Source organism: Mastacembelus armatus, chromosome 19 (assembly GCF_900324485.2).
Source record: "Mastacembelus armatus chromosome 19, fMasArm1.2, whole genome shotgun sequence".
Lineage (NCBI taxonomy): Eukaryota > Metazoa > Chordata > Actinopteri > Synbranchiformes > Mastacembelidae > Mastacembelus > Mastacembelus armatus.
This window is the reverse complement of record NC_046651.1, coordinates 5,995,036-6,009,601: the sequence shown is the minus strand read 5'-3', so window position 1 is coordinate 6,009,601 and position 14,566 is coordinate 5,995,036. Positions and strand designations below refer to the sequence as shown.

The window sequence follows — 14,566 nt, the reverse complement described above, 5'->3', positions numbered from 1 at the left end:
TTTCAGCTTCATACAGATCTTCTTTATCTATCTATCTATCTATCTATCTATCTATCTATCTATCTATCTATCTATCTATCTATCTATCTATCTATCTATCTATCTATGTTTCTGTTTCCCTCTCTGTCTCTACATCTCCCTCCCTGTATGCCCATGTTACTCTCCATCCCTGCAGACTACCCTCACAGCAGTAACACAGTGAGTCAGGCATCAATAATGAGGATCATTTTTCTGATCAGGGGTTTTCTAGGAAATTGGAGAGGCTGGGTCAGTCCCTGTCGGCGTGCCGGCAAAGCTCGTCTGCTGGGCTTACAGCCATGGAGGAGCAGAAGAAACAGACGGGAGGACACAGTGAGAAAGGAGAGTGCAACAGAGAGAGTGGGAGAGAAAGGGAGGGATGGAGAAACAGCATGGTGGTCATTTCCAAATGTGTAGTATAGTCTTTGATCTAGAAATCTTTAATTTGTATAGTGAATACTAAAGTATATGTGTTTTGTCTGATAAAAACAAAAAACATCTCAAGACCATATACACTGCTGTTCAGTGTTCTCTACATGTCCCTTTATTCAACAAAACTGTGCTGATTTGCAAACATGATTCCGAATAGACATGCTATAATGAGTTGCTGAATTACACAAGTGGTGGTACTGACTGAAATCATCTCTGATTTGGAGTTTTTGCTTTAAATAAAACACATATATTTACAAAGCCTGTTTATAATTCAAAACAACATTCCATCCACATTCCACCACCTTTGATCATTGATCACAGTGCCACCTGTGAGTGGGACACCAAACCGCATGAAGAACTTTTCATTTTTGTAGACAGATTTTGAAAAAATGTTTGTTTTATGTGGGTACACACTGAGACTTTTGGTGTTGGCAGATGGGAGGAAAAACAAGGAGGATTTTGCAGATATGGAGAACAAACGAGTAGGATACAGCTGAGAGGTCGGGAGCAAAGCTACCACTGAATGAGAAGACTGAGTGACAGCGAGGAGCGTCCACAGGACACCATGCATGTTTGGACTGTGTCTTTCACAACCATTCTCTCAAAGGAAAATATGTTCATATGAAGCTGAGCTGGGAAGAAAGCAGCAGCAACTCCTGAATGGCATCCAGGACGGTTGAAAACACTGTTTTTATGTCATTTCCGTTTGTGTTATAGCTGCCATAATATGCCCTGGAAGCAACAGTCAATTGCCAGCTAAACAGTGTATATAATCACAGAGTGAGATGAGAGTCATAAAGAGAATCTCTCTATGATGCTCTCATAATCACACTGTGAAAAAGTTATTAAAAGCCGTGCTGCAGTGCTGTTTACAAGAAAAACATCCTGTCATGATTCAAGAGTGATCCAGTGCAGAGTTGCCTGGGGCGATTTGCTGCAGCCTGCCCTTTTGATAGGTCACTGTTTAAAATAATTGCCCTGAACTCACAAAGAAACAGAACTGTGATACACTCAGCTGCTGTCACAGAGGTGCCGAGGCTCATACACACTGGGAGACCTGACACACTGCCTACAACAACAACTCTATGCCCCTCTTTCCTTTCTCTGGTCATTAAAGCACATCCACTGCATCACTGTAGACAAACACACATAAAGCGGTAGTTTCTTTAAGTAATTGCCCTCATAGTGTAATGTGCCTCGTGGCTAGGATGCTGCTTAGCTGTGTCTGAGTTAGTGACAGCAGCAGGGATTAGTGTCCGCTGCAGGCCAAAGCACACTGGCTGCTTTGATACACTGCTATTCAGAGCATGTCTGTACAATGAGAATTTAATACTAAAAATGCCCTCATGCTGCTATTCACATCTCTGGCAGCTGTGCCCATGCTGAGTGCAAAACCGATCATTTGCCATATCTTTGCTCATTTATCATACAAAGGAGCCGGATTTATATTTGACGGTCTTCCGAACTGCCTCTGAAATTACTCTTGAAATCACAAATTATGGTAAAGAAAATATTTTTGCTGCAATTTAAAAAATAAAAAATGTCTCAAATCAAACTTTGATGTATATGTATATATATGTAAACTATATTCTTTTTAGGAGGAGGATGAAAAGGAAATGAGATGAAATGAAAAGGAAATGAGATGAAAATGTACAGGCAGAAATGTGATGAGATGTATTTGTTAGAGCTGCAGTGAGTCAGTTAATCAAGTGAACAGAGAAAATGAATCGCCAACTCTTTGTTTGTTGCAGCACGAATCAACAAAAGTCAAATATTTCTTGGTCTCAGCTTCACAAAGGTGACTTAATGCTTTACTATATTTTTGCTCAAATTTTAACAGGGCTTCTCCACAATTTCTAACATTTTATGGGTCAAATAGTGAAAATCAGCATTTGATACTGTGCAACTTAAATACCATAGTATATTTTACTCTGTCTGTTTTTGTCCTAAAACGCCATGCATCCACACTGGGTGTTTCAGAATGGTTTCTGCATTTACCCTGGGTAAATTCGCCTCCTACTCTGCAAGCATCAACCATAGACAGGACAAGCCATACACAAAAAAACTCAATGTAAAAAAACTCTCAGTGCTCTGTTCTGCACTGTTAATAGCAAGCATGACTAACAGCAGAAGCAGAAGAAGTGGAATTTTAGCAAAAGTTTCGCTTAGCTTCTAGAAAAAACAAAGTTACTGTTGTTTTGTTTCCTCTTCTTTCTTTTCCTGAAAACAAACAGATGGCATCTTACTGCCACTTTTGTTTGTTCACAGGTGAAGGTATTAAATATCAGTATTGTTTTGAGGACGACTAAATTCATAATACATACAACCATATATGAGGACAGTCTTCACTGAGTCATGCAAGAAAACATGGAGATCTTGAAGAGAATCTCTGTTTATATCCTAGATAAGAGAATTAATCCGCCGAGCCTCTGTGGACCTGCATAGCATGCTCATTCCAAGTGATCGACATTTCATATTCAATAACAATCATCTCCTCCTCCGCCTGTGTGCCCTCTCCAACCTCACCGTGGGCGGCCGCTCCATTCCAACATGGCTGGCAGGCGGGTGGCTGTGTGTGATCAGGAGAGCCATCTGTTAACAGGCAGATTAGGTCTGCTTCCTCTGCTCTCCTGTCCAGATCCAGCTCCAGCCCAGTCAGCTTTGTAATCTGTATTCTGTGAACTAATGGGCATTCTGAGTCAGGGGCCAGCATACACCTGCGTCTCTTCTTATTTGCTCTGAATGGATTGTAACTAGCTCCATCTCAGTGACTCAAGACAGAGACGACTAGACATCCTTAAAATGGAAATGTGCTTCTGCATAAGCGAGCTATGTGAGCCGAGGAGAGTATATGCAGAAACGTGAAAACTGATGGAGAGAACAGAGGTCAAAGAACCCTCTGAACACAGCTGATCTACTGATTTATTTGCCTGAGTGAGTCTACCTGCTTTTGTGTTCACCAGTCTGTATGGAATTAAAGGAAGTAGATAGTGATCTAATTAGGTATGGGGGCTTTCGATAACAGTTTTGCAATTTAAACATGCATAACCTCATTAATACGTCTTCAGATCAACAAACCCCCATTGACACAGGTGTAATTATGGGTAAACAAATTCCTAGATTACTGACACAAAGTGCTCATCTTTACCCAACACAGCAAGCAGTAATCAATCAACTGTTAATGTATATTTCCATTTTTATGTGGAAAACGAATTGAATCAGTTCAGAGTGAGACTTTGCCATTATTTCTTATTTTTATCTTGCTCCTCTAGTATTGTTTCGCAACCTGCTAATGACATTATGTCATAACCAATAGGCATCGTTTTGAAACCACATATTTTAACTAACCAAGTATATTTTCTGTTATGTTGAACCTGTTGAAAAGTATATTCTGTATTTTTCTTTGGATTGTAGCTTTAAGTTTTAGGTTTCTCACTGCTCAGTGCTAAGGTGTGTTAAAAACCACAATTGCACACTTTCTGTGCACATCTAAATCTCATTCTGTGCATGCATCAATGAAGAAGGCCCTTAAGCTGAGAACTCTTCTAAAAAGATAATGAATTTTTGCATCCATAACGTCCCACTTGGACAATATCTATCACTTGTCAGAATAAACATTTAAAAAGAAAAACATTTCACCTTTTTGCATCAAGATTTTCCCAAGCAGCATACTTAGCTCTAAGGCTATGTGGGAATACAGTTCCACCACACGTGACCAAAGTGATCAAAGACCAGAAATTCAAGCTTTAACTTGCAACAATCTAAACTGAACTTTTTAACAGCAACTTAAAACTGTGAACATTAATCTGGACTGAAAAGTAGAACAGAATATATTCTGTCTTTGAGCAACAAAACATCACTTTCATGCCAAAAGCTGCTGGGGGTGTTGAGATTTAACTAACAAGAGCTTTTGTTTGCAGCACCAAACAACTTGACAGCAAAAAGGGTGACTCTGTGACACTTTTTGCCTTCAACAACTTCACTGTCTGAACTCTTTCTAACCTAACCAATCTTTTATTTCTTTAGGTCTGATCACAAACCATGACCCAGGAGCGTGGATCAAACCTCCCGCCTGACTCCCTCCAGGTTCTCCTTCTTTTTTTCATACCATAATAAAATAGCAGAAGTCAAGGGTGACTTGCTATAAAACCATATAGCCCTCTCTAAAAGCTTATAGAAGAATAGGTGCCAGGACATTCTTGTGAGCTTTTTAATTACAGTACTGAAGCTCAGCATACAATGTGCTGTAAGAGAGGGAGGGCTCGGGCATGCAGGGAGCTGGGAAGTCGATGATACTGTTGCCTTCAGGGCTTATCTGGGTGGAGGAACAAGACAGTGGCTATGAACCAGGCACAGCTGAAACAGCCTAACAAAACATGGAGAACAGCATGAAACATGCTGTATTACTGATACATGGGTGAGAATAACAGCACTAATGTACATGTATCACAGGTCTGTATGCATGGATGAGAAAAATGTGTGTGTGTGCTTTGCTTGTGTGTGTGTGCCAGTTTGATAAGGCTTTGGGGAAAGGGCACATGTGGCAGCCGAGCAATCAGAAAGCACATAAGGGTTATTGTGGGCTCAGTCTCATTAAGACAGTCAGTCAGTATGGTGTGTGTGTCCTGTGATAATCACCTATTGACTGCTGCCCCTGGCTTATCAATCAACACTGCCTCACTCAAATGTGGCTTACTCACAGCATCCAAGTTTCATTAAGACAAATCAACTCTAAGGGGAGAAGCATGTTAATGTGAGTTAACCATGAGTCATTGCCCATTTATTTGTTGATAATCCAGTGAATAAATGAGGCAACTTTAAATTTGTTGGTAATCCAACAAATAAAGCTTCGGCAAAAGGTCAGTTAGGAAGGTCTCATCCCTTGAGCTCTATTCCTATTACTGCAAAAGTGACTGTGAATGTAGCATCGCCTCCATTTTAACATGCTGTCAAAATCCCTACATTCACAGTTCACCCAGGCTCATATAGAATTGAGGTTTGTTGTTTATTTTTAATTTTCTTGATGCCAAAGATGACCCTGATGACATAACCTGAGTGCACTTTCTCAGAGGACAAAACTCTATAAAACTCCTCTCAAGCTGCAAAAATACATTAAATTATTTTGATTTTACAAGATGAGTAGTACTCCTAATAAAATGACCTGTAGGTGTAAAATCTGTGGACAGCTCATGAAAATTCATGCAAATTCAGAATGCAGCTGTACAGCGTGGCCACCAAACCAAGTACTTTGGCAGGTAAGCAACCACCATCCAGAGGTCCCTGTCTTTTCCAAAAATAAGTGCGGGATAGAAATATGTGCTGGATAGTGAAGAAAATACTACTACTTCAGCTTGAGGCTAAAAAACAATATTTCCCTTTTCTTTTTAAAACAATCACATCTTTACTCCTACAAACGTAAGACAAAAAAATTCAATTTCAGCATATTAAAGTCAGTATTCTAGGCTTCAGTGCCTTGAGGCCTGAAACTAAAACCCATTAAGGCAGGTCTTCAATTCAATCAGCCTACTGTAGCAGCTGAATCAAGGTTACAAAAGCAGAAACTGATGGCAATATATTCTAAAGCTTGCCATCATTTAGTACTTAGTTGTTGGCTTTGACTAAAGAGGAAAAAATATAGGTTTGCGATACTCAATAATTAATTTAATCTAGATTTTTTTTTTCTTATTTAGCTGTCCATGTATTAGATATACCGAAATCCCTACAAAAATTACATGGTCTGTATGTTCAATACATGATTCCTGAATGTATTAGCACATCAATCAGTTGCAGAGCTTGGGATGTGGACACGGGACAATGTGTTCATTAATGCAAGTCTGAGGATTTTGTGGGTTTTAAGATGAGTTCCAGCCTTCTGTTCCAATACAGGCTGAAGGTAAGAGGTTAGAGACAGAGAGGGAGAGTGAGAAAAGAGCAATGTGGGGCTGCAAAAAGTGACACAAACTGATGTGAGTACTAACAGTTTATACATTCGCTTTCCAGATTCACATGGCTTACATTTTTGGCAGGAGTGGAAAACTATCAACAAGAAATTCAACTAAGTCGCTAGAGATGGAAAGTTCACCCTGGACTCACAGTGTAATGAACCCTGCTGACCTGTAAATGCACACTGATAGTGTACAGTATATGCTTTACAATCAGCTGAAGTGTCAATTTGTGATTTAGTGTACTCCATCAGGATCAATTTCTCCTGTTGTGTTAAAACAGACACCATTTACTTTTAGAGGATTTATGATCTTTTACATCTCTGTAGTCACTACAGTAACCTGAAGATACATTCTGTACAGTCTAACTAGCCATACTGATGACAGCCTGATGGATTTGTCTGCTTTACCACAGCCTAAGCTATAAAATGCATTTTTATTTACACTGTACACTACACTACTACTACACTGGTTGCTCCTTGCCTCACAGTAATTGCAGTTAATGTGCCAAGTGTTATCCTCTTTAACACCTGAGCCATGCTAAACCCTAATATCACGCTTTACAGACCTCTCAACATAAAACATACAGAAATGATTACAAAAAAGTAAATGAATCCATGCAAAAAAAAAAATAAAAAAAACACAGCACAACTCCATAGTCCATATTAGGCTGTTGGTGGCCTAAGGCTATCCACAAAATAACCATGAGGAGACTAGTTGAAATAGCCACAGAGTGAACTATAACTGGGTTAATAGTCAGCTGATAGCTGCAGTTTTGAGTGAGTTAGTGACTGGGAAACATGAATGAAAGAGCTGATAACTATCAACTAATGCAAGCAAGCACAACATTAATGCTCTGCCTGAGCTGTGTTTCCTTTGTGAGTAGGGCTTTAGCTCCTCTTTACATGTATGACTCAGTGTTACTGCATTGGAACAACTAAGGATCTGTGTGGATCTTGTCACTCTTAATCTTGTCGTATGTCATCTCTGTTCTGCAATTCCTTTGTAACATGGTTGCACAGATTAGTCAGGTCAAATTCTTTTTCTATTTGATATACTTTTAAAAGAAACTATAGCTTTGCTCTTTTTCCGCCTTGTTTCTTACCGACCCAACAAATGGCTTAATAGTTAAACAGGATTATTAATTAAACTCCTAAGTCAGTGCTATCAATCCACACTAGGGAAATTCACAGCATTTTAGAATGGTGAACCCATGTATTCAAATTCAGTTACATGGGCCTCACAACAGCCAGCGCTACACAGAGTCATGATGAATACTGGAGCAAGTTCTGCAGAACTTGATTAGGTAAATGAAGGAATGGGGTAGACTGGGGGAGAAAAAAGACAGATAGCAGCCACACAAAATGGGAATCCTCCCACCACCATCACAACTCTACCTAATGATATTTACCCTTCAGGGTCAGAACCAGACCAAATCATCCACACATTAATGCCACTATTAGTCCTGTTATTAGGATGACGAACAGTTGGATGCCAAATGAGCAAGTCAGTGTGCATGACTGTGTGCTCTCACTGTGTATGTGTATATGTGGCCTAATGAGCAACAGTGGACCCCTACAATGGCTTTGATTGACAAGAGGGAGAGATTACAGAAGAGGAGTCGGAGTGTTATCAGTAAAGGGATGGGAGAGACAGGAAGGGAGTTGATGTCCTATTCATGTACCCATTTGGGGTAAGCACCTGCCTATACACACACACACACACACACACACACACGCACACACATACTGTGCGTATGTGTGTGCGTGTGTGATCCTGGGGATCATTGCCCGTAATCTCCTCTGAGCAACAGAGAAGCTAATGACATAATTAGGGCCTGTATTTAAATGAAATCATTGCTGGGGGTGGGATCAAGGTAAGAATCAATGCAAGTGGTGAACCACTGGGTGTGTATAAAAACACATTTGATTTATTTAAACATTAATGGCTGCACTGGATATTTGATCTGCATTGACTCAAATCTAATGGAGAGTGACAGGGAATAGGGTGAGTGGAGTATGGAACTTTTTGGGGATTACGATAACATGCAGGCAGGGGACAAAAAGCATAGAGCAGTGTGTGACATATGGTGCTAGTGTTTGCATTGCAATGAGCAAATGTGATAGTCTTGTGCGTGTGAGTGTAGCCATGAATTACCCATCCTTTAATAAAAGGCAGTGATTTGGAAAATTGCATATAAATCTGTCTGACTGGCTCGGAAAAACCAAAACACAGAGACACAATAGAGGCAATACACAATGTCTGGACCGGCTTGTCCCTGACCTACATTCACTGCTACGAAGGAATTCAATCCACCTTCATGATCACCAATCATAGCGAGTTCGATGACAGAGTGGAATGCCAATATACTAAGAAAAGGTAGAACTGTAGAGCTACTATCCTCTGCTACCGATCCTAATTAATCATGAGAAGCATGACACTCTACTTGTTGGTCACTGTGATAAGTTAATTAACATCAGCCTTTCAGATAAAAGTGGAGTGACTTCTATTTGAGCTTTGCACTGCATTACCATGATAAACATTTGGGCTCACTTGACGGTAAAGAGTTCATGTTTTATAGCAGACATACTGTAATAGTAGACATCTTCAAGTCATCACAAAAGTCAGTTTGTTGTCTATGACGATGATTGTTACTTTTTACAGCTACTGAAGAACTAGAACTAGCCTAAAGTTAAGGTCACACTAAAGGTTGTACATGGTCTGGCTTTGGTTTTAAGATCTAATAAGTGTATTTGTTGCAGGAGGAAGCCAAAAGTGTTGCGATAGTGGAGGAGAGAGTAGCTCTGTACTCACTTGGCACTCGGTTGATAGCTCTCAGGGGTCTCAGCACACGAACTGTCCTCACTGCCGATAAACTGACATTCTGCAGGTTGAGGGAGTACTCCAACATCCTGCAACATATGGCCAAAGACAAGGAAAATGTGTGTGAATGAAACAAACCAAATATTTGGAGTGGTTTCACAGCTCATACAGCCCTGTCTCAATCATCACAGAGTAGAAACACAAAAAAGCAATAAATAAATAAATAAAAGCAATATTATGTAGCCAATTATATACTGTATATATTAAATGCTCTCTCACTCTTGCTGGGTAAGTGGTAATTACTCCTCTAATGACCCGAATCACCTCTACATTCTTGCCTTTAGACATGACTGCAATGCATGTGTTCTGGAAAAGCAGAATGCTTTCATTCCAAATCTCACTGGACTGCAACTAAAAAAACAGAAAGTTCGAAAAACACCACGCACACCCTCCAGTGTGTGTTTGTGCTTGTATATGGAGCGCAGCATACACGCAATGTTTGTGTGCCTGTCAAACACACGCATATGGTCACATGCCCCCTCTCACAATCAATGTTCAATGTTCAAAAGGAGCGAGTGGCTTATATGCATCCCCTTTGAGACATCAAGAGCGGGTGAATCACTCGTCATTGAGAGGAGATTGTGGCATCCACAATACATAAAAGCGCAGCATCAGATCAGTCTGCCTTATAACCTTGAGATGGCACACACTCTTAACAGCCTCTCCAGCAGCTCTACAGAGGCTCTTTCAGGCTGTGATATGGGAGGTGAGAAGGACAGCGCTTAGAGGAGAAGGCAAGGCTGTGGAACTCTTGAAAGAAACGTTTTGGTTTTTTTTTTTTTGTTTCTTGATCAGTGTTTATCACCATCTCGCTCTCTCTCCCTATGCGTGCATGCTGGTGGAGCAGATGCTGAGCACATGTGCAGCTTGAAGGGGCGTGCAGATGAAGGAATTCCCTCCTCGCACAGCCTCCAAGTCGGTCTGTCTTACAAATCTGCAACACATGTCAGACAATATATGCATGTTGGAGTGTGCATGTACAGAAAACTCCTGAAACTAATGGACAAATTTGTGCATCCCCTTTTAACACTTGTCCAAGCCCTTTCTAGTTTTTAGTTATTCTTTTAACACCAAAGAATAACTAAAACAGGAATAGACACACTCTCACAAACAGCAAGCACACACACACATAAGCAGATGGTGTGCAGGCCCAAGAGAGCAGGTAAATAGGTAAACAGTTAACAAAACAGCACAGAGATGCCGTCCCATCACCTGTAGAGAGATGTGGAGCTAACTGTAGTATTCTGTCCATGGGAGATAGGTACATCACATCAGCAGCTGTGTAATGTTTTGTTATGGCTGCTGTGGACATTCAGGTCAAGAGGAATCAAATGGCATTTTTATAAAAGAGTAACTTAGAAGAAAAATATCACTTTGGGAGCACAAAAAAAAATTGATATAAATTCTGCATCAAAAAGTATTGGTCCCAACAGGAATAATATGGGAACTATCATATACCACAAGAAATATAAAATAACTTTTAAGGTGCATTCCACCAATATTACATGTCAAAGTCAATTTACAAGTCATAGAAAGAGCCTGTGAAAACAGTTGTATAATGTCTTCTCTGGATCTGGGGGGATCAAAATATGAGAAAATTACCCTCAAGTTGCATAACTGCAGCTTGGGCTTTGGAAACACAGGGGTGCATTATGGGAAACTTTGGATCCAGGTTTTTTGGAGCTTTGCTCATACTAGGGACTAAATTCACAAAACCTTGGCCTCAGTTGAGTGGACAATTTAAAAATTAATGTACAAAATTAATTGGTTCATTATTACTCCCATACTCCCTTTATAGAAGGGAAGTCTGAAGTGACCCTTTACGAACAGTAGCATACACTCATTAAACAGAAATGAAACCTAAACTATAATTCATAATTTATTTGACGTAGAGTTATAATTGTTATGTAACAAGTATCCTACTACTACATACAGTAAGAGTAATGAGTAATACAAATAAACTGTGAGTACTGGACTCATGAAAATGGGTAGAATAGAGATACACAACAATATAGGCTGTATATAACAATATAGCAGTGCATTTTGACTGGATATATTGAACATCTACATTGGCAATAACAAAGAGGGACATAGTGCTCACATAAGAGTCACAAGTAAAGTGAAAGTGACTTTGTGGCCAAGTATGGTGACCCATACTCAGAATTTGTGCTCTACATTTAACCCACAATAAGAATGTGAACGCAGCCAATGCTACGGCACCCAGGGAGCAGTTAGGGGTTCAGCAAGGGCTATTCACTCCACCCCACTAACAACTCCTGCTGGTCCTGAGACTCAAACCCCAACTTTCGGGTTACAAGTCTGACTTTCTATCCATTAGGCCACAACTGCCCCTCATTCCAACTCATATGTTGGAACAAAATGAAGAAAGGTACTGATATGTATAATCTCCAACAAATTCAGTCAATCATGCACCCTTATAATACAACTCAGTTACTAGTAATCACACAAAATGCATCTTAACTGGCAGTTTCAAATGTACCATTCAACAAAAATATGCAAACAGTTCATCAAAACAAATTACAGATCACATTTTTTACATACCAACAACTCAGGTATGCTTATTAAAGGTATTTCATAACCCTGTCATTTTCAGATTGCTAAGACTTAACATAAATGAACAGGATAGCAAACTGTTTAGTTGCTAACTATTGGTATAAGTCAATAAGGCTTTGTAGCAATTAGCATTACAGCTAGTGAACTTTTTTCTGTAGATAAAGAAAAAAAAACAAAAAAACAATCTTGGTCAGTTAAATTACTAAATCCCTATTTCTGAGGTCTTAAAAGAAACGACAATATGTAAAACCTGGTTCTAGACTCATAAACTACACAGGGCAGTTGATTTTTTCAGATTTTTTCAAATAGGTCTCGTGCTGTGCTCACTGATGTTCCCCTCGTTGGAAAAACAACTAAGCCAATCAAATATTTGTAGAAAGGATTAAAGGCTGGTGATTTTCTATGTTTTTGTTATTTTCCACAAATCCCATACACAGAATGAAACCAACAATGTACTTGCTATAATGCCTGTGAAACCAGACCCTTGTTTAGCTTATTGGTTTCTGCTGTAGACCTCTGCTGTTGTCAGCCAGCTATTAAAAACACACCAGTGAGCCACGCCACTGCACCAGGTGACATGTTTCTTTGGCATAAAATATACTAGCAAGTACTACTGCTAACCACGTCTATGATGTTGACAGGATAAATATGTATGTCACTACTAATCAGGTCAACATAGCAAACCATTCCAAACAGAAAATGACTCAACACCATGTCAGAGTGAATAATAATATGAAAACAAAATTCATGTCTGATTCAGGGTATATGACATAGAGAATCTGCAGTAAATTCATCATGATTTGATTGCAGAATCCCTGTGGTAACATCATCAGGGTAGCAATGGGAAAACTCATGCTGGAGTGCCACAAACACGCTATAAATCCCCAGAGTAATATAATACAAATATTAGGGTCATTTTTGTCAGACAAAGTTGCATAAACAAACTTAAAAGCAGATGATGATTGATGTCTGTTGAAAAATAGCCCATGCAAAAACACTTGCTGCTCCTGATGAGCGCCAGATGAGGTTTGGTGTTCTCAGTGAAAACTGACCCATCTCCCTTCATCTGGAATGAAAGAAATGACCGAGGAGAAATGGAGTGTGTCAAACAAACGATGGAAACGACAGGAAGTCGTGCGCTCTTTTCGTCAGAGTCCATGCCAGCGTTGATGATGCTGTGACAGAGAAGGGCAGTGCGAGCAGGACAAAGAAATGAGAAGCAGGAGAGGACTGAGGAGGCCCAACCTGGGAGGGAGTTGGTGTGTAGAGAGTTCCAAAACTAAAACATGACAATATTCACAGTTGAGGCTGAAAATACAGTGTCAAATACTGTCATACACACTTGTGGTACAATACTTGTGCCCATCTTGATAAGAAAAAGATCTTTACAAGGATAAACTTGCAGAAGAATGTAATGAGATTCATATAAATCACATTATAAAAAACACAAAGAGAGAGAGTGTTCATAAATCAAACCGCAAACACTAACAGCACACACACACACACACACACACACACTTCTGGGCACGTAGGTAGCTTGCTTCTGAGCTTGTCCTCCCTTATTGCAGTGGGTGAATGAGTGTGTTTGTGCTAAAACAGTCAGGCACAAAAAGGATGGTATACATACAGCATTCCAGCCACATCTCCTACAAAACAAAGGCAACAGTAGCTTGGGACACCTGCATACATACACACATACACACACACACACACACAGAAAATGCCACCCAGAAAGACCTATAATAGGAAAACTACGCAAGGCAGCTCAGGAATGTAAGACACTGTCCAATGTTTAACCCATCCTGTCTTCACCCAACCTTTATCTGTCTGCCTTTTTCTATCAGTCTGTCCATCTTCTGTCTTTTTTCATCATCATCCCCATCCCTCTTCCTGCAACTACTATTGCAGTGCTGTAATAGTGCGTAGCCAGAAGTCCCTTATAGGCCAAATGAAAAAGAAGAAATGGACCAAAAGGCTAAATAGGGGAAAATGAGACTGAGACTGCTATAAAAGCAAACTTAACACTGTTTGTTTTCTCATAATTTCCCTGGCATTTATGCAAATCATGATGGACAGACTGAGAAAAACTTAATGAAGCTGATGAACATTGATGAAGTCTCTTCAGTTTTCATACTTAATTTCAGGCAGCAGAGTTTGTTTGATTAGTGAGGAAATTATGTGATAAATAATGTTAGAAATACATTTGCTCAATAACTGATGGGGTCAGCTGGGCCACTCTCATCACACAGCCATCTGACACATCGATTTGGTTCATTCGAGATCCTTTATGTGAAGCATTACAACAGCAAAATGTGTGTAAAACAGACATTAATGTACATCAGCTGCTAGGTCCACGATGTGTTTAGCTGAGCACAGCAAACATATTGAAAGCACAGGGATCTGCTCGTCAGTCTTCACTTTCACTTAATCACACTGATGTTTAAACAATAAAACACCCAAAATGTAATAACCATGAACTTGGGGGTACTTGACCATATTTTCCATGCAGAACACTAAAGGCCTAGCATGAAAGTATTAAAAACAGGGTTGGCAACTGAGAGAGCAAAATGGGCAAAATAGTGATGCCTTTGTGCTGGACCAATTGGTCTCGTTTTGTTTTGGCGGCGCTACTAGCTCTTCAACATATACAAAGCTAACATTAACAAATTACATCTGAATGTGCCATGGCAGTTGCCGTGATGCTCTTCTCAACACTC

General features: G+C 39.9%; 1 protein-coding gene across 1 annotated transcript in view; it reads right to left on the bottom strand.

Moving 5' to 3' along the window:
• The window catches only part of cacna1g (calcium channel, voltage-dependent, T type, alpha 1G subunit), a 142,389-nt gene that overhangs the window by 99,274 nt on the left and 28,549 nt on the right, over positions 1-14,566 (bottom strand). The window contains exon 3 of the mRNA XM_026315914.1: positions 9,207-9,304. Within this exon, the coding sequence (XP_026171699.1) occupies positions 9,207-9,304 (98 nt within the window). The remainder of the gene's footprint in view (positions 1-9,206; positions 9,305-14,566) is intronic.